Below are 25,459 nucleotides of genomic sequence, written 5' to 3' on the forward strand. Positions count from 1 at the left end.
TCCATTTTTTGGTATCCTCTTCTATTTCTTTCTTTAAGGTTTTGTAGTTTTCATCGTAGGGATCTTTAACATCCTTGGTTAAGTTTATTCCAAGGTATTTGATTGTTTTTGTAGCTATTGTGAATGGGATTGATCTTAGAAGTTCTTCCTCAGCCGTGGCATTGCCTGTGTATACAAAGGCTCTTGATTTTTGTGCATTGATTTTATATCCTGCTACTTTGCCAAACTCTTCGATGAGTTCCAGTAGTCTCTTAGTTGAGTTCTTTGGATCCCCTAAATAAAGAATCATATCATCTGCAAAGAGGGATACTTTGAGTTCTTCCTTCCCAATTTGTATCCCTTTAATTTCTTTTTCTTGCCTAATAGCTCTGGCTAAAACTTCCAGAACTATATTGAATAGCAGTGGTGAGAGTGGGCATCCCTGTCTGGTACCAGATCTCAGCGGAAATGCTTCCATCTTTTCCCCATTCAATAGGATGTTGGCCATGGGTTTTTCATATGTTGCTTTGATTGTATTGAGGAATGTTCCTTCCATACCCAGTTTGCTTAGAGTTTTCATCATGAAAGGGTGTTGTATTTTATCAAATGCTTTCTCTGCGTCTATTGAGAGAATCATATGGTTTTTCTTCTGCAGTCTGTTAATGTAGTGTATTACGTTGATTGTTTTGTGAACGTTGAACCATCCCTGCATACCAGGGATAAATCCCACTTGGTCTGGGTGGATGATCTTTCTGATGTGTTGTTGCATTCTATTGGCCAGAATTTATTGAGGATTTTTGCATCTATGTTCATCAGGGATATTGGTCTGTAATTCTCTTTCAATGCTGCATCTTTTCCTGGCTTAGGAATTAAGGTGATGGTGGCTTCATAGAAAGAATTTGGGAGGACTCCCTCTTTTTCGATTGCTCTGAATAGTTTGAGAAGAATTGGAATTAGTTCTTCTCTAAATGTCTGGTAGAACTCAGCAGTGAATCCATCTGGTCCTGGGCTTTTCTTTGTTGGGAGGGCCTTTATTACTGTTTCAATTTCTGTGTCAGTTATGGGTCTGTTTAGGTTTTCTATGTCTTCCTGGCTCAATTTAGGTAGGTTGTATGTGTCCAAGAATCTGTCCATTTCTGATAGATTTCCCTGTTTGCTGCCATACAAGTCCTTGTAGTAATTTCTGATGATTGTTTTTATTTCTGTGGTGTCTGTTGTTACGTTACCTTTTTCTTCTCTAATTGTATTGATTTGGGTCTTTTCTTTTTTTAGTTAGTTGGGCCAATGGGGTGTCAATTTTCTTTATTTTTTCAAAAAACCAGCTACTTGTTTGGCTGATTTTTTGTAATGTTTTTTTGGATTCAATCCTGTTGATTTCTTCTCTGATTTTAATTATTTCTCTTCTCCTACTAGCTTTGGGTCTGGTTTGCTGCTGATTTTCTAGATCCTTGAGATGACTTGAAAGCTCATCTATTTGGTGCCTTTCCAATTACTTGATGTAGGCACCTATTGATATAAACTTTCCTCTTAACACTGCTTTTGTTGTATCCCATAGGTTTTGGTATGTTGTGCTTTTATTCTCATTTACTTCCAGAAAATTTTTGATTTCTCTTTTAATTTCTTCTATGACCCATTGTTCATTCAGGAGCATGTTGTTCAATCTCCCTGTGTTTGAACGTGCTCTAGGGATTCCCGAGTTGCTAATTTCCCATTTCATTCCTTTGTGGTCTGAGAAGCTGCATGGTATGATTCTAATTCTTTTGAATTTGCTGAGACTTGCTTTATGGCCTAGTATGTGGTCAATCCTAGAGAAGGTTCCATGTACTGCTGAGAAGAATGTAAAGTCCTTAGATGTAGGATGAAATGTTTTGTAGATATCTGTTAGATCCATTTGGGCTATAGTGTCATTTAAATCTACTGTCTCCTTATTGATCTTCTGTCCTATTGATCTGTCTATCTCTGAGAGTGGAGTATTGAAGTCCCCCAGTACTATTGTATTGGTGTCTAAGTCTCCCTTTAAGTCCCTTAACAAGTCTTTTAAATAAGCTGGTGCCCTGTAATTAGGTGCATATACATTGATAATTGTTATATCTTCCTGTTGAATGGATCCCTTAATCATTAAATAGTGCCCCTCTTTGTCTCTCCTAACAATTTTTGTGGTAAAGTTAATGTTGTCCGATATTAAGATGTCTACACCCGCTCTTTTTTCATTTCTGTTGGCGTGGTATATATTTTTCCAGCCTTTCACTTTCAGTCTGTATGCATCATTGTTGGAAAGAAGAGTTTCTTGTAAGCAGCAAAAAGATGGGTTTTGTTCCTAAACCCAATCTGCCAATAGGTGTCTTTTAACTGGACAGTTCAAGCCATTAACATTCAATGTGACTATTGAGAAGGAGTAACTTTGCCCTGTCATTTGCCAAAGATTTTTTTCTAATATATGGTTTGAGACTCCTGTGATCTTTTGCTGTTAGGTTTCCTTTCTTTATCTTCTTTCATATTGGTGACCGTGTTTCTGTGTTTCTGTATGTAACACATCTTTAAGCATCTTTTGCAGGGCTGGATGAGTGGCGACAAATTCTTTCAATGTCTGTTTGCTGTGAAAGGTCTTTATTTCACCTTCATTCACAAATGAGAGCTTTGCAGGATATAATATTCTGGGCTGGCAGTTTTTCTCTCTTAGTACCTGGGCTATATCTCGCCATTCTCTCCTGGCTTGTAGGGTTTCTGATGAGAAGTCAGCTGTAAGTCTAATTGGAGATCCTCTGAGAGTAATCTGGCGTTTCTCTCTTGCACATTTTAGGATCTTTTCTTTATGTTTCACTGTGGTGAGTTTGATTACAACATGTCGTGGTGAGGATCTCTTTTGGTCATGTTTATTAGGGGTTCTATGAGCTTCCTGTACTAGGATGTCTCTGTCCTTCTCCAAACCTGGGAAATTTTCTGCTAGTATCTCACTAAAAAGGCCTTCTAATCCTTTCTCCCTCTCCATGCCTTCAGGAACTCCTAGAACCCGAATGTTGGGTTTTTTAATAGTATCCTGTAGATTCCTGACAGTATTTTTTAGATTTCTGATTTCTTCTTCTTTTCTTTGATTTGACTGTTTCCTTTCCTGTTCTCTGTCTTCTAATTCCGATATTCTCTCTTCTGCTTCACCCATTCTGTTTTTAAGGCTTTCTAATGTGTTTGTCATTTGATCTATTGAGTTCTTCATTTCATTGTGGTTTTTTGTCACTATCACAGTTTCATGTTCTACTAGTTGTTTCATTTCATTTTGATTCCTCCTTAATATTTCATTTTCACGAGAGAGATTTTCTATCTTGTCCATTAAGGATTTCTGTAGTTCAAGAATTTGTTTTTGAGAACTTCTTAATGTTCTTATCAATTTTTGAGATCCGCTTCTTGCATTTCCTCTGTGTCTTCATCTTCATAATCTTGGATTGGGGTGTCTTGTTCATTTGGGGGCATTATAGTGTCTTCCTTGCTCTTGTTACCTCGGTTTCTATGTTTGTTGTTTGGCATGTTGGAGATAATTTATGTTTTTTTTTTTTTTTTTTTTTTTGGCTGTGGTGTTTTTTTCTCGTTATACTATGCCTCTAAGTGGGCTGTCTGCTTTGATGGATCCTTAGAGGTTGTGATGGGTGTGGCCAGAGAGCTCCGCTTGATTCTTCGGGTTTAAGGCTGTGCAAAAAGCGACTCTCCCAGATTGTTCTCTCCCTTGCTCCTTGCTGGATTGCTCTCTCTCTCTCTCTCTCTCTCTCTTTTTTTTTTTTTTTTGACTCAGTTGGGAAGTTATTTGGTACAGGTGAGTGTAATTGAGTGTAGTTGAAATCTGGCCTCTGTGAGTATTCATTTGATCTACCCCTGGGACCATACAAAGAGTTTATGCAGCCCTCAATGTGTTTTCAAATTTCACCGAAGAAGTTCCAAAGTTACTGAGTTTGTGAACTCCTTGGTGGCACTTTACATATGTAAAATAGTGCCTGCTCTTCCTTTTGCTCAGAGGCCTCTGCTTTTCCCCCCCAATGTCTCGGGTTTCTGACGCCTTTGTCTTACCTCCTGTTGGTTCCCGTGCTGGGGAGATTCTGAGGCTGGTCTCCCGTGGTTGGGTTTCCACGCGGTGGGCTCCCTGTAGGTCCTCTGCGTCACATCCACTAGATCCGGAAGCGTTTCCTCTGCAGTTTTTTTCTTGAATCTTTGCCTGAGGCTACAGTAATTCCACTTTTATGAAACTTTATTTTCCCAAACTACGGCGCATGTCCTCACTATCCGCCATCTTCTAAATTAAATGTTTTTACTATATAAGTATATATTAATTCAGGGGATGACCATCTGTCTCTCTAAAAAAAGATTGTATTTATTTGAAAGGCAGAATGACAAGGAGAGTGAGAAAGAGAGACACACGCACAAACACAGAGAGAGGGAGAGAGAGAGAGAGATTGATTTTCCATTCACTGGTTCACTCCTCAAATGGCTGCAATGGCTGGGGCTGGCCAGGCTGAAGCCAGAAGTCTGGAACTCCATCCTGGTCACCCACATAGATGATGGGCCCATGTACTCAAGCCATCTTCTACTGCCTTCCCAGGTGCATTAGTAAGGAGCTGGATTGGAAGCAAAGCAGCCAAGACTCAAACCCATGCTCCAGTATGGGATCCAGCATGGCAGATAGCAGTCCACCAACCTTCATCTATCTCTTAAAAAAGAAGCCAAGACACTCCTTAGCATGTCAATCTCTGAAATCATACATACGAGCCACCACGGACATGATTTCTATGTGTTTACCAGGGCAAGGGGATGATGAGGCCCAGGTCTGCAAAACTGTGGATTAAACTTTGACCAAGTGACGTTTCCCTCACCCAGAAGATGCCTGGCACAGAGAAACTACTGAGTGGGTGTGACTTGACTCAGTGCCTCATTGTAGATTTTATATGCCCCCACTGTCTTGCCTATATGTCCTAAATGAGCATATGTGTGAATGCAAGTCAAAAATACAAGATATTACTTTACACCCAGTAAGACTGCTATAGTAAAAAAAATGTTGGTGAGAAAGTGGGGCAATTAGAACTCTCATACACTGCTGCTAAGAATGTAAAATTGTGCAATCCTTTCAGATTCACAGTTCTTTAAAGGTTAAACTTTGAATTACTGTGGGACCCATCAGTTCTACTCCTCTCCTCTTCTCCTGTCTCCTCTCCTAGTGTTCCCCCTTCCTAATGCTCCTACTGCATTTTCTTTCAATTCCTGTACAACCTCAGTAAGATCTCCTTAAACGTCCATTTCTTATTCATTACATGAACACTTTCCTGGAGCTCTCCATACCTTTTTTTTAAAAAAAATATTTTATTTATTTGAAAGAGTTACAGAGAGAGAGGTCTTCCATCCTCTGGTTCACTCCCCGGATGGCCACAACAGCCAGAGCTGTGCCAATCCAAAGCCAGGAGCCAGGAGCTTCTTCCGGGTCTCCCACATAGGTGCAGGGGCCCAAGGACTTGGGCCATCTTCCACTGCTATCCCAGGCCATAGCAGAGAGCTCGCTCAGAAGTGGAGTAGCTGGGACTAGAACTGGTGCCCATAAGGGATGTTGGTGCTTCAGGCCTGGGCGTTAACCCGCCGTGCCTCAGCGCCGGCCCCTCTCCATACCTTTTTCTTTGTAAAATTAAAGGACGTTAACCCTCTTACCCATCACCCCCATTTCTCCCAATACTTTCCATTATCTCTGTAAAATATAACTTGAGTCTGTGCTGTAATTTATGGGTTAGTAAAAAATATAAAACCAATAAATTGAGTTTATAATATTGTGATAATGTAAATACGTTCCTAACAGAACTATGCAATATAATGTGATTATATTTCTTGGTGATTCCAATGTGAAAAGGCAATTTTTTTTAAAAAAAGGAAGCATTACACCAGTTGATCAGAATTGACTTTAAATTAACTTCATTTCTGTCACTTTTGGTTCTTACTCTTTTTTACTTACTAAAGTTTCTCATTGTCTATAATTTCCTTGTCTTTCTTTCTCCCTTTCTCCCTCCCTCCTTTGTGTCTTCCTCCATCTCTCTCTCGTCCTTCTGTGTGTTTCTGTTATATGAGCTACTTTACCCAGTAGTTGTCTTCTCTGGAGACCTCATTCCTACACACTCTGTCCAGGAGGTCCCCCGTCCTCCTCCTTTCATCTGAATTACACTTGGATGAAATTGCTTGAAGCCATCACTCTGAGCTCTCTGGTAACCAGTTTCTGGTCAGTACTGTTTCTTGGATTCCTTCTCTTCCTCTTTCTTAACTGCCTTCTTGTAAAGCCTTTTGAGTAATATGTGAGAAGGTCTTGGTCTTTGATGCCTGAAGCTCCTTTTGTCCTACCTTCCTTGATGCATAGTTTGGTGGGGTATCAATTTCAAATTTGAAAAAGGCTTTCCGATTGAACTTGGAGTACTTCCTGCCTTCTCCTCCAGCATCCAGTTATTTCTGAGAAGTCAAATGCCATTCATATTTTGATTTTTCACTGTTTACTTGCAGTTTTTCTCTTATAAAACATTGTCTCTTATAAAACATTTTTGATGTTCTGAAATTTTGGTGTTGAGTTTACACTGGTTCTTTTTCCACTTTACACTTTGGATGTCATGTGAATAGATTCAATTCTGTGTCTTCTGTAAACTCTAAGAAAATCTTACGTTTTCTTAGACAATTTTATTTCCTCTTATTTATTTGGCTTCTGTTTTGAGTGTCTGCATTTGTTCGATGGAGTGTATGCATAGATCATCTGTATTTTTTATCTTTCAGTTAGTGTTTTGTTTCTTCTAGTACTTCTGTTGAACTTGTGTTTAGTATTATAGTTGCAAATTTCCAAGTATTTTTTTTCGGAGTTCTTTGTTTGGATTTTATGAATGCAGTATTTCCTTAACTCTTACTAGAAATATCAGTTGGAAGATTTAGTTTGTTTTAAAAATTCTCTTGGGGTGGGCATTTGGCTGCTTGGGATGCCTGCATCCACTATCAGAGTGCTTGGGTTCCAGCTCCTGCTAATGCACACTCTGCTCAGCAGGTGATGGCTTAGGTGCTGGGGTCCCTGCCATCCCTGTGAAGGATCAGAATTGAGTTCCAACCTCCTTGCTTTGACTTGATCTAGCACTGGCTGTTGTGGACATTTTAGGAGTGAACTGCTAGATGGAAGATCTGTCTTTCCTCTTCCCTCACTGATGCCCCCGTCTTAACTCTCTCTGCCTTTCAAATAAAAATAAATACATAAATGAATAATTTTAAGATTCTCTTTTCTTCTACTCCTGAACCTCCTGTTCCTGTTGGGTCATGCTTTCCTCTAGTTTATCTTGGCCTTTCTTTTACTATCTGAGCCTTTCCTCAGATCCATGGTAATCCTTTCATGTGTAGGAATGAAACAGTAGACAGGCTGTCTGGGAGGGTCGTGTATGTAGGTAGGATGCTGCTGCTGGGCAAGGAACCTATGTTCTGAGATAGTAATTTTGATCTCAAGACTGCTGTGCGCCTCCTCAGACAGTTTCGTAGGTGCTTTTGAGAACAAGTCCTCAGTTGGGGTGTGGAGGTGGTTCTTACACCAAGGCGCCTCCCTGTGGGGTGGAAGAGTAGGAGAGCCGCACCCCATAGGCAGAACTGGTGCTGGGCCCCAGTTTTCTGCTTCGGGTCTCTTGCTTGCTTGTCGTCACTGGCTCTTTCTGCCCCACTCTCTCCACTGCGTTCAGCACGCTTAGCCAGCCCTGTCTTGAGACAGCTGCCACCGCCTTCAGCTTCTGGTGCTTGTTTTCCTCTGAACCTTTCTTGTTGTTTTCTGTCTTTCAGAAATGAATTCAGATCACTCGTTTTCAGGAGCTCTCTCAGATCATACTTTTTTGAGGGCCTGATTTGATTTGTTCACATACTTTCATTCTAACAAATTCAAATTTCACACTGAGAAGACTATAACCTTTCGTCATTTGTTTTGTAATTTTTTCTCTTCAGCATTTTTTGCCTAACCTGTTATTTTTTCTTCCGAATATGAACATCTGATTTTTTCTGTTTATTAAGCCTTTTTGGTTCACTTTTCATTCATTTCCCTTTCATTAACTTATTTTTCTTTATTTTACAGTATTTTTCTCATCATTTATATTTTTGTTGTTGTTGTTCAAGCCTGCTCCTTTTATGTCAGTTTTCACAAGAGTATATTCCACTTAGCTTACTTTAGGAGGGCTGAAGTTAAAACCAAATGGGTTTTTCCTTAAAGACCCCCCTAGATTCCTTAGCCTGCCCTATGTCTCAAGAGAAGCAGATCAACAATCCATGGATTCCAAGACCGTCCTCCTCACAGACCCGAGGCAGAAGCATCCCTGAAACGGATCTAGAACGGATCTGCAAGTGTCTAGAAGAGCTGGAATATGTTATAGTTAGAAGTTCTCTTTAGAAGTAGTCTTACCCCTTATGCCTGGAAGTGCATGTTACTGGCCTACAAGAGTGTATTTCATTCTCTTAAAATATGACTTGTTTTCTTTATCTTCTTGTTCTATAGAGCCCTCAGCTTATCAAGAATCAGGAGACAGTATCAATTAATCTGTTAACTCTATCACAGCAAGTAGAACAAGCAAAGTAAAGAACAAGTTCTTCTTTCTGTTTTTCACCTTCCACTGTGTTCTGGAAAGACCATTGGGCTAGGAAAAGGGGGACTAAGTCAGGGTCCTCATCCTGCTGTGATTAGGTGCATAACTTTAAGCTGATCATCCCCGTGCGGCACTTTATTTTGTCTGAAAAAGGGAGAGACTGAGACTGGGACCAGTTGATTTCTTAGATCTTTTCTCTATATGAAAAGAATCCATGATAATGGTCCTATGATTCTGTTCTTTGCTATTTCAATTCTTCTCTCTTTTAATTTTTCTTTTCATTTCTCTCAACTTTTATTTTTTCTTGTTGCAAATTCTCTACTAACACTGCTGGTTTCCTCCCTCTTCTAATTTTCCTGGCTCCTTGTTTTCCTCTCCCTGTGCCTATTCTGCTGTTCATCTGTAGTTTTCTATTTCCTGAGGTAATCAGAATTACTCAGAGTGTGACATTAAACCCTTGATTTAAAACATGGGAGATGCTACTGGTTCAAATGGTACCCTTTCCTAGAAGGATGTGTTACTATCATGTAACATAAGAACTTATAGTCCAGAGCCCAAGTCTGACAGAAAATGTTTTGAAATCTTTTAACTGGCTTTTTGAGTGATTTTTTGTTTTGCTTTCTTATTTATTTTATCTAAACAGAGAACGGACATTCTTTGAAGTCTAATCATGATCACTGCAGATGAACCCAATGTATCAACTTCTCAACAGTCTATAGAGTATTAGAAGATTTTTACATTTTGAAGATGGGGAGAAAATCTAAAACATTTTGGTTGAACTGTTGAGAACTAATATATGGTGGATTATGTTGCTTTAGAACAAAATAAATGTGTAAATTTTGGGTCAAGATACAGGTTTAAGTCCAGTTCATTTTGGATGTATGATTACTTTTCAGGTCATTTAAAGTTTGAAAGTAATATCCATGATTTTTGGCTTTTGATTTATCATTTTCCTGGTCATAAAACACTAAAAAATTATACTTATTGTGTCATTACATAGTAGCGATCATCAAATATTTAGTAGCCAGTGATGTAACTAGATGAATGCTAAATCTACAATTTCTAGCACAGAACTTTGCAAATACAGTCACTCTTAAGTATAGAAAGCAGTGGAAATATTTAGTTTTTATTTTTAATGTCTAATTTTGGGTGTTCTTTTGAATACCTTACAGCTTTTATGTCTAACTTTGGTCAACCTGAGAATTTTAGCTTTCAATAACCTTGAAGTGGCTTTTGTGCAAACTTCCATTTCAGTTCAAAGAAAGCCATAAGTTGTGGTCTGTGCTTGTCACGGGCCAATAGAAATTACAGTTCCTATCAGTATGACCCAATATATCCAGGTCAGATTGCCCCGTTCAGAAAAGAACACTAGCATCCAGTCCAACCTCTTGTGAAATTCTTGCCTAAGTCTATTTATTTCCACTGAACTACCTAGGACTTCTGGCTGGCAGGGAAGTAGGCAGTAATACAAGAAAGGGAGACTCTTTGGCACTTTTATAAGTAGTTGATGGTAAGGACAGAACTTTTCCTACCTGAAAAAAGACCACTAGCTAGTTCCGTAAATTTAGCATATGAAGTGTGTTGTATTGTTCACATTCAGGCTAAAACAAAGCCTCTGTTTGATGAACCTAAATAATATTTAAATTTAGGATATATATGTGTAGATCACTTATATTTAAATTTTATTCAAAGTTTCAGTTGAATATTAAAAAAAAAACTAGAGAATAGGAAGAATGTGCCTTTTTCCTTTTCATTGATTATTAACAGATGTCACTGGAAAGTAAATCTAAGAGTGGAATTGTGAGAAGTTACTTAATTCCTACCAGATGAATACATATTTAATATGTGCCCAGGCTGTTGTAAAATCTCCAAAAAAATGAGATGCATGGAGTGAAATAGTTTTCTAATAAACAAAGCTAAAAGTTTTGTGACCCATTGATAAAATATATCTTAATAACATATGGATATTTCCTATTATTAGTAGAATCTTCTGTCTGTATTTGTAGACATTTACACTATTTGATTTCAACAGTTAGCTTCCTGTTATGAAGTCTTTCAGAGTATGATCTCTACCATACACGTCATCTGAAGATCCTCTGTGAGCTGGACTACATGCTATCAGTTACTTCCACATACTTTTATTTTCATTTTGATAGCATCTGATTCCTTTATTTAGTGATCTGAATTTCTAGGTCCATTTAAATTTTTAAGACCATTCAATGAATGCATCATAGAAATGTTAAGAACAGACAAAATAGACCAAGCAAATATTTGAAGAAAATCATAAATGTATGGATTTCTGCCAGAAAGAAAATAGAAATGGAAACTCTTCCTCTTAATATGTTATATTCATAGAATAACAAGAAAATTTGTATTAGCACAATATTTGTCATTATACAGTATTTTAATATCTATGTAAGTCTATTTCATTATTATATTTAGTGTTTGATATATTTATTCTTTTATGGTTTTAGTCACTAATATATTTCACTTAAAAGTTTTACCTGTGCTAAATAAATTGTAATTTTATATGGAATATATTTGCTATTATTAAGAACAGTTGAGTATTCCATTATTTCAGGCAGTAGATTTGAATTTATTCCATTAGTTTAAAAATTATAAGATTCAAAAGTTAAAATACATATATAACATATAAACTGAACACATTTTCTATAGCACTAAATTTAGTTGTATTAATTTTTCAACATGATGTATCTACAGTATTTTTTATTTTATATTCATTTTTTCATTGTGTTTACATTGTATGAATTGGGCTTTTTTGCACATAGATTCTTGATTTGTAGATGCTTGGCAAAACTTCTGTTGTGATGTAACCATTGTTTCTATAAAAAACATGATGTGCATTTGTCCTGTGTATTTGTCTTCATTTCACGTGTCCTATAGTATATATTTTCATATGAAGTTATTCATAAAGAATAGTAATTTACAAGTCTGTGATCACCTCTTTCACCCCCATTGTTTCTGACAGATGAGGATGATTCTTATTTTTAGATAGTCCCAAGAAGAGTCTTAGTATGACATTAGGTAGATATGTTCCTACTAATCACAAATTTGTTTTTTTAAGATTTATTTATGGCCGGTGCCGCCACTCAGTAGGCTAATCCTCCGCCTGAGGCACTGGCACACTGGGTTCTAGTCCCAGTCGGGGCGCTGGATTCTGTCCCGGTTGCCCCTCTTCCAGGCCAGCTTTCTGCTGTGGCCAGGGAGGGCAGTGGAGGATGGCCCAGGTCCTTGGGCCCTGCACCCCATGGGAGACCAGGAGAAGCACCTGGCTCCTGCCATCGGATCAGCGTGGTGCGCCGGCCGCAGCACGCCAGCCGCGGCGGCCATTGGAGGGTGAACCAACGGCAAAAAGGAAGACCTTTTTCTCTGTCTCTGTCTCTCACTGTCCACTCTGCCTGTCAAAAAAAAAAAGATTTATTTATTTTATTTGAAAGGTGGAGTTACAGAGAGGTAGAGAGAGAGAGGTCTTCCATCCACTGGTTCACTCCCCAAATGCCCACAATGGCCAGAGCTGTGCTGATCCTAAGCCAGGAGCCAGGAGCTTCCTCCGGATCTCCCACGTGGTGGCAGAGTCCCAAGAACTTGGGCCATCTTCCACTGCTTTCCCAGGCCATAGCAAAGAGCTAGATTGGAAGTAGAGCAGCTGGGACTAGAACTGCCAGCAGCTTTACCCACTACTCCAAAGCCCTGCCCCTAATCACAGTTTTTTGTTGTTTTTTTTTTGCCTTCATACTATACTATATAACATAAAAAGTTATTGTAACCATCTTTGAAAAAGTTGTTTTGCTTAACTGATTTTGTTTCGACGTACTTTTTAAATTTGGGGCTTACATTTTCAGTTTGTAGAAATGTAATTTACTATAAAATATTGGAAATTCTTTATAAGACCCCATTTTCCAATTATAGCAGCCAATCTTTGTTGAGAAATTAGCACTCTCAGCCACTATTTCATTTATTTCTAGCGCAACACCATGAAGGAAGATTTGAGAACATTTTTAAAGATGGAGACACTGAAAGAAAGAGTTTTATGTACCTGTTCATGGTCATAGAATTAGAACTCAAGTCTAATAAGTCTTTCTTGTCCCCCTTTTAAAGATTATCTTAACTGCCTCTCCCCTGTGATGTTTGTGATACCTGGCTTGGTCCAAAATGAGGTACTTGTGGTTGACTTCTGTCTTTTATCATTAACCTGACCTCCACGTGTTCAAGTATGACATAAAGAAGCATACATTTTAATACAATTGAACCTTAAAATACATGTCTTCTCTTTTAGCCAGAAACGTTTGAGCATCTTTTTACCAAGCATGCCGAGTCAGTGACATTTGGCCCTCTTCTCTTGGAGCCTGAAACCATTTCCGAAGACATCAGTGTTGACACATCATGGAAGAACAAAGATGAGGTGGTGCCAACAGCTGCGGTCTCACTGTTTCTGCCATCTCCAGATTTTGAAAAGGATTCTATGTGTATTGGTGAGCAAGGCAACAATGCTAACTTCTCAGAGCTGGAGAGCACCCAGGTAACCTGTGAGGACGAAAGCCAGAGACAGCCCTCCGTGAAATACGCCACACTGGTCAGCAACTCAAAATCAAGTGAGACCAGCGACGAGCGAGAACTGATCAACAGTTCAGTGAGCAAATGCTTCTCTAGCAAAAATTCTCCGCTGAAAGATTCTCTCCCCAATAACTCATGGGAGATAGAGTCCCAAGCATTTCTTTTATTATCAGATCAACACCCCAACATAATTTCGCCACATCTTACATTCTCAGAAGGATTGGACAAACTTTTGAACCTGGAGGCAAGTTTCCCCGAAGAAAATAATTGTGAAAAGTCTGTCTATTATTTGGGTGTTACCTCAATCAAGAAAAGAGAGAGTGGTGTGTTTTTGACTGACGAATCAGGAGAGCTGTGCCCGTTCCCAGCTCACTGTTTGTTCACTGACGTCAGAATCCTCCAGGACACTTGCTCACAATTTGCAGAAAATAATTTCGACTTAGGAACATCTGCTAAGAAGACCTTTGTATCTTACATGCCTCAGTTTCAAACTTGTTCCACTCAAACTCATAAGATAATGGAAAACAAGATGTGTGACTTAACTGTAATTCCATGAGAGACCTGAGTAGTGTTATAATGAACTATGTGAAGTGTAATATATTCCTCTGCACTTGTGGATGAGGGAGAGAAAACCGTAAGAGTCAAATTTGAAAATGATTGTCCCAAACTTAATGGTGTCTGTCATCCCTCAGTCATACAGACAAAAAATGTGAAGAAGCCTTCATAAACCTCCTGATGCAGATGGACTTTTCTAGCAGTTTTATTCACAAGCTACAGTGGGAAGGTCTCTTGTTTCTAGCTATAAATAAGCCCAAGAAATACTGTCTTTTGTGAATATTAGATTTGTGTAGAAAGAGCTAGTCTTCTGTATTACATCAACACCTGAAAGAAGACTTCTAAGTGACACTTGTGAGATGTAATTGTTGTTTCAGGGGTGTTTGTTTTGCCATGAATTGTCTTTGTTTTGCACATGTGCATGCTCACACACACACACACACACACGTTTACACCTAATAGGTATCCTTGTACATTTTGAAAGTATGTGTTGTGTTTTTATTCTGTGCTATCAGACTGTGATTTGAAGTAAGTACTTCACTCAGTGTTGAAGATAAATAGAGAGCTTAGGCCTCGTTTAATGAGTTCGACTTGTGAAGCCTGGCTGTCCCAATCTAAGATGCATTTCATAGAATGACACCACCCATTAGAATGGTAATACCCATAACCAATATCTTAATGACAACAGAAACAATTTTGAAAACATAATGCAAATGTTAAGTCCTCTTTAAAAGATCTGAAATTGTCACTTTCTGATACAGTTAGATTGCACATCACTGTTTTATCACTCTGGAATCATTGTGTTTCCCATGCCCATTTGCACATACACTCTTTTCCCTCTCATGCATTGAGCATTCTCTACATAAACCAACACTGTGCTAATACTTTACCTCAGTTAATTACTGCAGTAATTGTGGGGACATGCTTTACTGCTAAACCTCTGTTAATGACAGGGACATTATTTGCCCATGGTTACAGAGTTACTGGGTGATGAAACCAGAATTTATATTTAGGTCCACATATTTTAATAATAATTATCTTGTTTTTAATCTCTACCTTATATTACAAATCCATTAAGTATACTTACTTGTCATCAAATAAAATTTCTTAAGTAGAAATATAATCCTGGGTGGAAATAAGTGAGAATTAGATCTCATCCATGCCTTTAAGGACTTAACAATGAATGCAGAAGTTTATTATTTGTTTCAACTTTTGGTATGGTAAGGAAACACAAAGATTGCATATTGGCAGTAAGCTAGGAAATGACACACATGGATGTCCAATGACAAGAAGTAAGAAGCTGAAGATTATTGGTATCCTCAAAATGAGTATTTTTGTGTTAAAAAAATATGCCTCTGGGTTTCTAAACAGCATTAGAGTTTCATATGTAGAATTCTGATTTTACTATTATCCTAAACATATTCCTACATCCCATTTATCTTCTAATTGTGCCATATGACCTGAGCAATTATAGGCAACAATGAGGATCCCAGACCCCAGTTGATTTTTTTTCATATTTTATGGTAATTTCTCACTCAAATCATTAAAATTGTTTCATTAGTTTGAGAGTATTTCAGCAAGCTCATGGAAAAGTGGAATTAAGAGATGTTTATTTTGGTGAAAAAAATTTGAAATCCCTGCATAGTTTTTCAAAATCTGCACTTTCCATGAACTTTTGAAGCCATCCTGTGTTAAATCCCTCTTTCCAAATTTCAAACGTATGTTCCATCCCTTCAGGAATATTGAGATTACTCAAAAGCTGAAGGAAGACAAACTTTAGATTGTAAGTATTGTTGAGAGTTGCACATCCAGGGCTCATATGTAGAGTTGGACAACATGCTAATGGATTAAATTATATGCAACCAGAAAGTTCTGTGTCACTTAGATGTGAATGAAAAATATTTCTTCCTAAATTATTTTCTGTAGTCTTATTTTAAGAGAAATTTCTTGTACTTCTCATATTTTAGGGGTCATCTTAGTTTATCAAACTCTAGTATTCAGTATTGAGAAGTACATTCTCAATTTTAAAATAGTGAAGGATAGTATAATCATCCATCCTACTATGATTAAAACAGTTGCATTTGAGGAAACATTTAAACAGTTACTTGCAATGTGAAGAACTAGTTATAAAAGGAAGCTAGCTAAGTCAGTAATTTTAGTCTTTCTTGAATAACAGTTTTGTTAAAGAATAAAGCACTCCTGTACCTAATCACAATGTTTCAGGAGCAATTTAAGACACAAAAATCCAATAGAACTGAAATGTTATTTCATGTATTTGTATGAGCATCAAGAAGTGGTTTCCACGGTGTTTTATATTGAATGACTTATTTTTATACAAGTTTATTTATTTTAGAAAGCTGGTGAAAATGTCTATTTTTCAAAATTAATTATGTTTAATATATAGGGTATTTAGTTCCATTTTGTGAGGATCTCTGACAGGGTATTTTTAATAATGTTTATTAGAAAAAAACCTGGATCTAAGAATGAATTTGGATGATATTTAATTTTATAGTGAAATACTTATATTGAACATGTTGTATTTTTAAAACCTGTCATTAAGTGGCATGCAGTTAATACTTTCTAGTCTCAATTGGTTTGTTAATAAATATTAGAAATATAAGCGCCGAGGTATTCATCAGTAATTGTCCTATAAAATTTAATTATCCTAATTATCATGTTTTTCCAAGAGAGAAGGTAGCCTGAAGCACGAAGGAATATTTTCATCTATTTGTCATTATGAATCATAAGCAATGTTAAAAGCTTTGAGAAGTGAAAGTCCAAATAGAATTACCATGAATTTATTTTAGTATTATTTTTATTAATTGGATAATAAAATCAATAAATATTTCAAAATATAAGGAAGTAATGCTTACAGTTTATGTAAGTTTTTGTTCATTGTTAAGCTTTAGTTTTAACTTCGCAATTCCTACAAACATGTGTGTTGCATTTGAAGGGGCTTGAAAATATTTTGGATCCAAGTACTTCCAATTACTGTACCCACTCAAAAGATCACCCTACCTCCTTGTCATACTGGCATAGCCACGCGTAGTGAAAGATTACTCATGTTAATCATCAGGAGCTCTTTATTTTGATCTCACAGTTCTTTAAGAAATCTTATTCGTAGTGATTTATGATATGTATTTTGTCATTTAGGTTTCTAACTGTGGATTTTGCCTCTATGTGAGCTAGTATTCAGATCTATCCTCCTTCTCACTTTGTAATTTTAAAATGTAATTAAAACAAATTAAAAAACAAAACCAAATGCACACAGGGAAAAAAAACCATCAAATAGTATAGATAAATATAAATAAAAAGTGGTTCTCTTCCTTTGTGCACAACTCTCGGTTTCTATTCCTCAAAATAACTTCCATCGTCCTCATTCCACAAAGCCTTTTAACGATTTATACAATTGGGAAAGTATTCTGCTTGCTGTTAGGAAGTCATCTGCTTCCCACAGCACAGTATCTTGGTGATATTTTTTATATAAATTACAAAATACCTGTATCATTATTTTTAATAATTGTATATTGTTTCATTTTATCAAAGTACAGTGGTTTATTTAACTGTTCACAATTGATTAATATTTAGGTTGTTTTCAATATTTTACTATTCTGAACAACACAGAAGTGAGCATTCACATACATAATTATGTCTTGTCATATTTTCACAAAACTACTTGTTAGGACTTTTGGTTGCAAAGGTGATAATCAACTCAAATTTGGTGTATCTTTTTTGATACTTTAATTTTAACATGGTGAATGTAGTTGAATATATTTTCATAAGTTAAGACCATTTTTTTCTTCTTTCATATTCCTTGACTAATTTTCTAATGGACTATTAGAATTTTATTGATTGCTTGTAACTCTTTTTTACATTGTTCTTAAGACATGCATATATACTGTAAGGTGCACAAGCCTTCAGTATAAAGCTTACTGAAATTTTACACATTTTCTTCTGGGTAGATAAGAGTAAAATTGCTGGATCATAGGATAGGTTATTTTACTCTCCTTTGCCTCAATGCTTAATTTTGGTTATTTTTTAAAATCTGTATTTGATGATACTAGTGATGTCATTTGCTGTGTGTAGTTAAACCCATTTGTTGAATTCTGTCCTTTTAGCGATTTTAATGGATTTTAATTGTCTCTTCAAATGTGATACTTCCACTTCATCCATCTTTTCCTTTAGTTCATTAAATATATATGCTTAATATAGTTCTTTTCACCAGCCTTGTTTCTGTACTTTAGTATATGAATGAATGATTTCTGATTCTATTCACTGTTTTTTCTCTTTATTTCTTGATTGTTCACATGTAATTTTTGTTTGGATGCTGGGTATTATGAATAATATGTATTCGAGACTAGATTTCTGATCTTCCCAAGAATATAAATTTTATTCTCTTAGGCAGTTAAATTATTGATGGGTCACTTTGATGCCATTAGGCTTTTAGGCTGCGTGAGGGAGGTTATATTTAAGCTTTTCTGATCCTAAGCATAGTCTTTACTATCATCCCTAGGCATTCGCTTTCTGGGCTTGCAGCGAAGTTTCTCTGGTGTTCTCAGTGTCCTCCCATTCTGGCTGGGGTGAAACTATAAAACGTTCCTAACTTCACACTCTTATCACTAATCAACTGTAATCCACAAGCAGCTCATTTCTACTAGGGATGTTAGACTTTCACCCCACAGAGGTACAGGTTATGATTTGGCCAAGGGCCCAAGGGACACCAGTATGGATTCTTGGAGATTCCTCTCTATAGTTAGCTCATACTGAGACTCTTGCCTCCAAATCCCAACCTCCTTGCCATTTACAACTATGGCACTCCCTGGGATACTGCTTCTGTTTCTTTAGGCCCTAGTCCCCTATATTTAGAGAATAATCCTAGGGAGAAAGTCATAATAAATATGGCTTATTTTGTGCACTTTCTTCCCTCGTATCCCTGTGCAATCTTCTGGCTCGTGCATTCTATATTCTGTCAAGTTTTGTAGATGCTTTTAGGAAAGTAAAACTGACTCTGCCATGGTCACCACTGAGACTGTGCATGAATTACTTATATATTAAAAATCTGTTCTTTCTATTTCAAATATTTAAATATTTATTAGTTTTTCAGTTATATTTTGGCTTTGTAGTATTTTTTGTCTTTTATACATTTACCTTCATACATTATTACATTTTCAACCTTTTAAAATTTCTTCTGGATTTCCATCATCTTTAGAAAAGTAACCCCAATTATAAAAATTTATTAAGAATTATTTTCTGTTATTTTATATTATATTTTTTGGATTTCTAATTTTGGTTTCTTTGGGATTTATGCTGTTGTAAGAAGTGGAAAAAGGATATAGCCTTTATTTTTTTTAAGTGGTTAGTCAGTTGTCCCAATAGATTTGATCTGGGAAAATAATAAGCAAACAAATCTTTCATTGCACTCACGTAAAATGTCACATTTTATCATTTAGTGATTCTCAAATGTATTTATGTTTATTTATGAGCTATATTCTTTTCTATATAGATTTTTCAGCCTGTTTTTCTCCAGTATTAGATGTGTTAATTACCACAGATGCTCAATAAATTTTAATATCTGGAGATACTCTGCTCACTATAACTAACATTCTTTCCAGAATAATTTTAGTTTAATTGAATTTTTATGAAAAATTCCTTTGATATTTCAATTGGAGTTAAAAGTGTTGAAAAATGTCATCATTGCAATATTTAGTTCCACAAGGTTAAATGTCAATTATAAAACAAATTTGGGCTGAAGATATTACTTGAATCTTCCCAAATAATGACCAAGATAAATACATCAGATTATATGCAATATTAAATTCTTCCCATAATCTACCTTTGATATTAGAGAATAGGAATTTGACAGGTGCTTATCTTAATTCAGGCTACTGTAACAGAGTTCCATGGAAAGAAATGGATTCCTGACTGTTCTGGAAGCTGGAAATCTGAGATCAGGCTCCCAGCGTGATAGGGTCTGCTGAGCACCATCGTCCAGCTTGCAGACTCTCATTTGTTCTTCGTATCCTCACGTGGCAGAAAGAGAGCTATGGGGTGGCCTGGGGTGTCTGAGAACTACACTCATTCCACTCGATGGCTTCAGTCTCATGACCTAATTAACCCACATAATCTCTATCTCCTAACATTAAATTAGGAGTTAGAATTTCAAGATACAGATTTTGCAGGGACATGGTCAGTTCTTTGCAGTTCACTTTAATGCTTTAAAAGTGAAGCTGTGGCCGGTGCCGTGGCTCAACAGGCTAATCCTCCGCCTAGCGGTGCCGGCACACCAGGTTCTAGTCCTGGTCGGGGTGCTGGATTCTGTCCCGGTTGCCCCTCTTCCAGGCCAGCTCTCTGCTATGGCCTGGGAGTGCAGTGGAGGATGGCCCAAGTGCTTGGGCCCTGCACCCCATGGGAGATCAGGATAAGCACCTGGCTCCTGCCATCGGATCAGCGCGGTGCGCCGGCCGCAGCACGCCAGCCGCGGCGGCCATTGGAGGGTGAACCAACGGTAAAGGAAGACCTTTCTCTCTGTCTCTCTCACTGTCCACTCTGCCTGTCAAAAAAAAAGAAAGAAAGAAAGAGAGAAAGAAAGAGAGAAAGAAAGAGAGAAAGAGAGAAAGAAAGAGAGAAAGAAAGAAAGAAAGAAAGAAAGAAAGAAAGAAAGAAAGAAAGAAAGAAAGAAAGAAAGAGAAGCTGTAACTAGGGTGGCTCCCTACCCCAGTGTGTCTGACCAAGTTTCCTTTTATGAACCCTTTGCTAGGCAACATACCATCTCTGTTCTCTTAGGTCCCTTGTGGAGCTGAGAAGTAAATGGATGCAAATAGATCAACAGGAGAAAAGCACACAACCGGACTTACTACAAGTTTTATGTGACACAAGAACCCTCATAAGGAAATGAAGTCTCAGAGCAGCAGATAGTGAGCATGACTGCTAAGCCAGAAGAACAGTGGATCGTAAAATGTGTTAATACAGAGAAGTAACTAGGAAGCTCAAGATTTCCCTCAGCTGCAATGTTCTGTACCTGATAAGAATCTTTTTCCCTCTGGTATAAGAATATCTTTCACGTGGGAATTCTGTCACCTGCTCTTAAGAAACACAGTGAAAGCCAAAGTGATCTCTCTCTTTTCACCTGCTGGTTTTTTTTTTTTTTTTTAAGGGTCTTTAATTAACAATGATCAAAATGCTAGAGCAGCCATTTTGGGATTGGTGTGGTCTTAACTCCTTCAACTCTTAAATGTGTCCCAGTTTAGACAGTGAAATTCTCGTATATGGTAATCCTAAATATAAAGAACTAGCCCTGCTGATATTAGTTGTTACTGTTGCTTTCATCACTTTAATATACCAGAGGTTTTTAAATTTATTCACACACAGAACACCTGAAAATCATAGTGTTCTTTAAGGAACAGCAAGATACTGATACACTTCTATCTTATCACCTCAGAAGCAACTGCATTGTAGCAAATGGCTATTATTTGTGTATTTATATCTGCTGTTCAAAAATCAGATAAAAGCTTTTTTAAAAAGACTTATTTATGTATTTGAAAGGGAGAGAGAGAGAGAGAGAGAGAGGGAGAGCGTCCATCTGCTGGTTCACTCCCCAAATGGCCACTATGGCCGAGGCTGGCCCAGGCTGAAGCCAGGAGCCTGGAGTTTTTCCCAGATCTCCCACCTGGGTGGCAGTGCCCCAAGCAGTTGAGCCATCTTCCAGTGCTTTCCCAGGTTGTATTGGAAGTGGAGCAGCCAGGACACGAACTGGTTTCCATATGGGATTCCTGCGTCACAGGTGATAGTTTTACCTACAATATCACAGCGCTGGTCCCAGATAAAAACTTTTTTTATCCAGCAATGTAGTGAGCTAGATTTTCAGAGAAAGCTTTCCCATTACAGCGTAAATTAAAAAATGCTAAATTATAAACAATCATTTTAATTTATGGCTGCAGTTGAAAGGAAATTAAGGGACCTCCAGAGAACGATGTACCATTGGAGTCAACTGCCTTCTCGGACCTGTAGTCTTCCTGCGAGTGGTCCACATGTAGAGGGAAATGGAGATGAGCCAGTGACCTCAGAAGTGAATGGGATAAAACTGTGCCCAACACAGGAAGACAGGCGGGTGCACCTAATGTACTCGTGTCTGAATGGAGCAGAAAAAGTGAAAATATTATGGGAATGAGTATCTTGATTTTATTCTGAGTTCTTGTCCCCACAGAGATAAGAACTCAAAGCAAAGGCATAAGAAAAGGTGCACAGGTGAGAACCAGATTATTTGAAAGAGAGAGAGTGAATGTATGGTCACATGTGAGTGCAGGCAACCCCACTTCGGGAGACACCTGCTGTGAGTGGGCTGGAGAAGAGCCAAGTCAGGGTGCTGAGGAAGTCATGGGAGAAACAGGGAAAAGGCATGGTCCGTGGGGACAGCAGGAACTGCCGCGTCCACGCCCTGATTTCCTTCTTGTGGACTCCTGAAAGAGGACATACGTTCTTCCCGTGGGGTGAGCCATTTAACCCGCTATCCCGCTGATACCTGAGGGCATCTTAACTAGCAGAAGAGACTGACGTGGGAGTGAGCTGATTACCAAAGAGCAACACGGCTAAAACAGCTCCTCCCAGAAGGAGGAGCGTGGGTTATCTATTTCTGGTTTTGGAGAATGGTCCCTACTAAATTGAGAAAGAAAAAATCAAACGCTAATTTTCAGGTTGAGAGAAAAACACAAGCATTAACACCAATCGTGAGCCCAGTAAAACTAAAGAACGTTTAGTATGTTTTTTTTTCTTTAGAAATAATACAATTCATATAAATTCCTGACTGCGTGCCATGCTTTAAGCAGCAATATGAAGACAAGTAAGCAGGTGTTGGCCCTGAGACAATACAGATAAAGAGAACTTCAGCAAAATTAGACTGAACTTGAATTTTGCCTGAGAATTTCACGATTTTTGATACTCGAAGAATGTTCCATTTCCTTCTCACAATGTAGGATTTGTGTTGGGCTGGTGCCGCGGCTCACTAAACTAATCCTCCGCCTGTGGCCCCGGCACACCGGGTTCTAGTCTTGGTCGGGGCACCAGATTCTGTCCCGGTTGCCCCTATTCCAGTCTAGCTCTCTGCTGTGGCCCAGGAGTGCAGTGGAGGATGGCCCAAGTCCTTGGGCCCTGCACCCGCATGGGAGACCAGGAGGAAGCACCTGGCTCCTGGCTTTGGATCAGCGCAGTGCGCCAGCCATAGCAGCCATTTGGGGGGTGAACCAATGGAAAAGGAAGACCTTTGTCTCTGTCTCTCTCTCTCTTTCATTGTCTAACTCTGCCTGTCCAAAAAAAAAAAAAAAAAAAAAAAAAAGGATTTGTGTTGAATATCATCAGAGACTGTTTTTCTGAAGTGCCCAGAAAATCTTGTCTTGTAAGGTAACAAGGTCGTCTGTCCCTGTCCCCATGTGATTTTGTGACTTTTGGAGATCCTTCCCCTTTCTGCATTTTAATTTCCTTCACTGATAAGTGAGAAGCTGGCTTTATGTAATTTCTCCAGTGCCTCTTTTTTAGTATAGCTTTAAATATATGTATTATATTTATCTATTTATTTAATTTGAAAGGCAGAGGGACAGAGAGAACGAGATCTGCCATCTGCTGGTTCACTCCCCATATTCCTGCAGTATCCAGGGCTGGGCCAAACCAAAGCCAGAAGTTGCAAACTCCATCTAGGTCTCTTACACAGGCAGCAGGGACTCAACTACTTGGGCCATCACCTGCTGCAGAGTGTGTATTAGGAAATCGGAATCAGGATCAGAACCAGGACCCTAACCCAAGCACGCTGATGGGGGATGCAGGAGTCCCAATGGCATCTTAGTTGCTAAGCCAAACGCCCATCCCTCTGAAGTATCTTTCAGTTTCAAACTTCCTTTTTTTTTTTTGGTTTGTTTTTTGCCAGTGCTCTTCTTTCCCAAGGTTACCAATCTCACCAGTGAAGACAAAATAGACGCTGAGTCAGGGGAGCATTTTTCACTTCCAAATGTATTTTTCTTTTCGACTCAGCACGCTGGGTTCTTCTGCTGTGCTGATTTTAATTTCAAGAGCTGTCCTGAAGCTGCACTTAACAGGCTTTAAGCACGGCCACATGCACACATGTTCTGCAGCCACTAGGCACGTAAACCTCTGAGAAAGGTCTCATGTGGATAAAACTGATGGGAACTGTCAACGGCTTGTGTTAGGTGATAGTAGAGCCAGCGGCATGCGAAATTGCTTGTAATTTCACAGGGACTATGTCGACAACACACTGTGAAATATGGTGGGAGAAATAACTGTATCTATGCATTTTTACATTTTAGAGCTACACACACATTATATATGTATATAATATATGTGCATATACACATACCTTATATATGTGTGTGTATTGCATATAACGAGACATAAGAGCATATTAAATGAACGATGATGGCTTATATATATGAAAACATATTAGTAAAGAAGTCATCTGTAGTCTCTCTCTCTCTCTCTCTCTCTCTCTCCCTTTCAAACAGAGAGAGATATAAACTTTCAAAGAGACAGAGAGAGAGAAAGGGAGGAGACCGAAAGAGAGAGAGCTTCCGTCCTCTGGTTCACTCCGTGAATGGCCACAACAGCAAGCATTGAACCAGGCCAAAGCCAGAAACTAGGAGCTTCTTCCAGGTTTCCCATATGGGTAGCAGGCATCCAGAAACTTGGGCTATTTTCTGCTGCTTTTCCTAGGCCATTAGCAGGGAACTGAATTGAAAGTGGAGCAGCCTACCTTTAAGTTATCAAATATTTCTTAAATTTTAAATTTCAATGATATCCTTTTAACTTGGCAAATAATTCTCTTTTAAATCTTCCTAGTCATTTTATGATATCTTCTTCTACATTTATTTATTTATTTATTTGACAGGCAGAGTGGATAGTGAGAGAGAGACAGAGAGAAAGGTCTTCCTTTTTGCAGTTGGTTCACCCTCCAATAGCCGCTGCGGCCGACGCATCTCACTGATCCAAAGCCAGGAGCCAGGCGCTTCTCCTGGTCTCCCATGTGGGCGCAGGGCTCAAGGACTTGGGCCATCCTCCACTGCCATCCCGGGCCATAGCAGAGAGCTGGCCTGGAAGAGGAGCAACCGGGATAGAATCCGGTGCTCCAACCGGGACTAGAACCCAATGTGCCGGCGCCGCAAGGCGGAGGATTAGCCTGTTAAGCCATGGCGCTGGCCCTTCTACATTTATTTTTTTAAAAAGTCTTACATCCATTTTTTGAGATGGAGGGAGGCAGAGGGAGAGAGGGAGAGAGAGAGAGAGAGAGAGAGAGAAACCGACCTACCATTCACGATTCACTCCCCAATGCCTGCAATGGGTGGAGTTGCTGGTCAGATCTGGGAGCTTGGAAACCAATCCACATCTCCCACGTATGTTCCAGGACCCAGCTACCTGAGCCATCACCTGCTGCTTCCCCAAAGGTCTGCATTAGCAGGAAGTTAGAATTGACAGCAGAATTGGGACTCATACCCAGGCGTCCAGTACGGAATGTAAGTGTCCAGCTAGCATCTTAACTATTAGGCTCTTAAATGCCTGCTCCCAGCATCTATTTTTAATACAGTTTATCAGTAATTGTGTTATAGCCTGTAGCCAATAATGCCAATGTTTGACATCTTATGTCATCTAAATCTATCAGTATTTCTGCGAACTCTAACAAAAGTGGACTGTTTACTCATATTTTGCATGTTTATTTTAATTGTGAATTCATATTTAGATAAACTTAATTTTTAAAA

The 25,459-nt window shown here is 38.4% G+C and overlaps 1 protein-coding gene across 5 annotated transcripts in view; it reads left to right on the forward strand.

The window, feature by feature from the left end:
- The window catches only part of LEPR (leptin receptor), a 140,309-nt gene extending 123,265 nt beyond the window's left edge, over window positions 1–17,044 (forward strand). For all 5 annotated transcript variants that reach the window (XM_062191488.1, XM_062191490.1, XM_062191493.1 and 2 more), the window contains one exon: window positions 12,874–17,044. In XM_062191488.1, coding sequence (XP_062047472.1) covers window positions 12,874–13,707 — 834 coding nt within the window. In that variant the 3' untranslated portion in view covers window positions 13,708–17,044. The remainder of the gene's footprint in view (window positions 1–12,873) is intronic.
- The last annotated feature ends 8,415 nt before the right edge of the window (window positions 17,045–25,459 follow it).

This window comes from Lepus europaeus, chromosome 5 (assembly GCF_033115175.1).
Source record: "Lepus europaeus isolate LE1 chromosome 5, mLepTim1.pri, whole genome shotgun sequence".
NCBI lineage: Eukaryota > Metazoa > Chordata > Mammalia > Lagomorpha > Leporidae > Lepus > Lepus europaeus.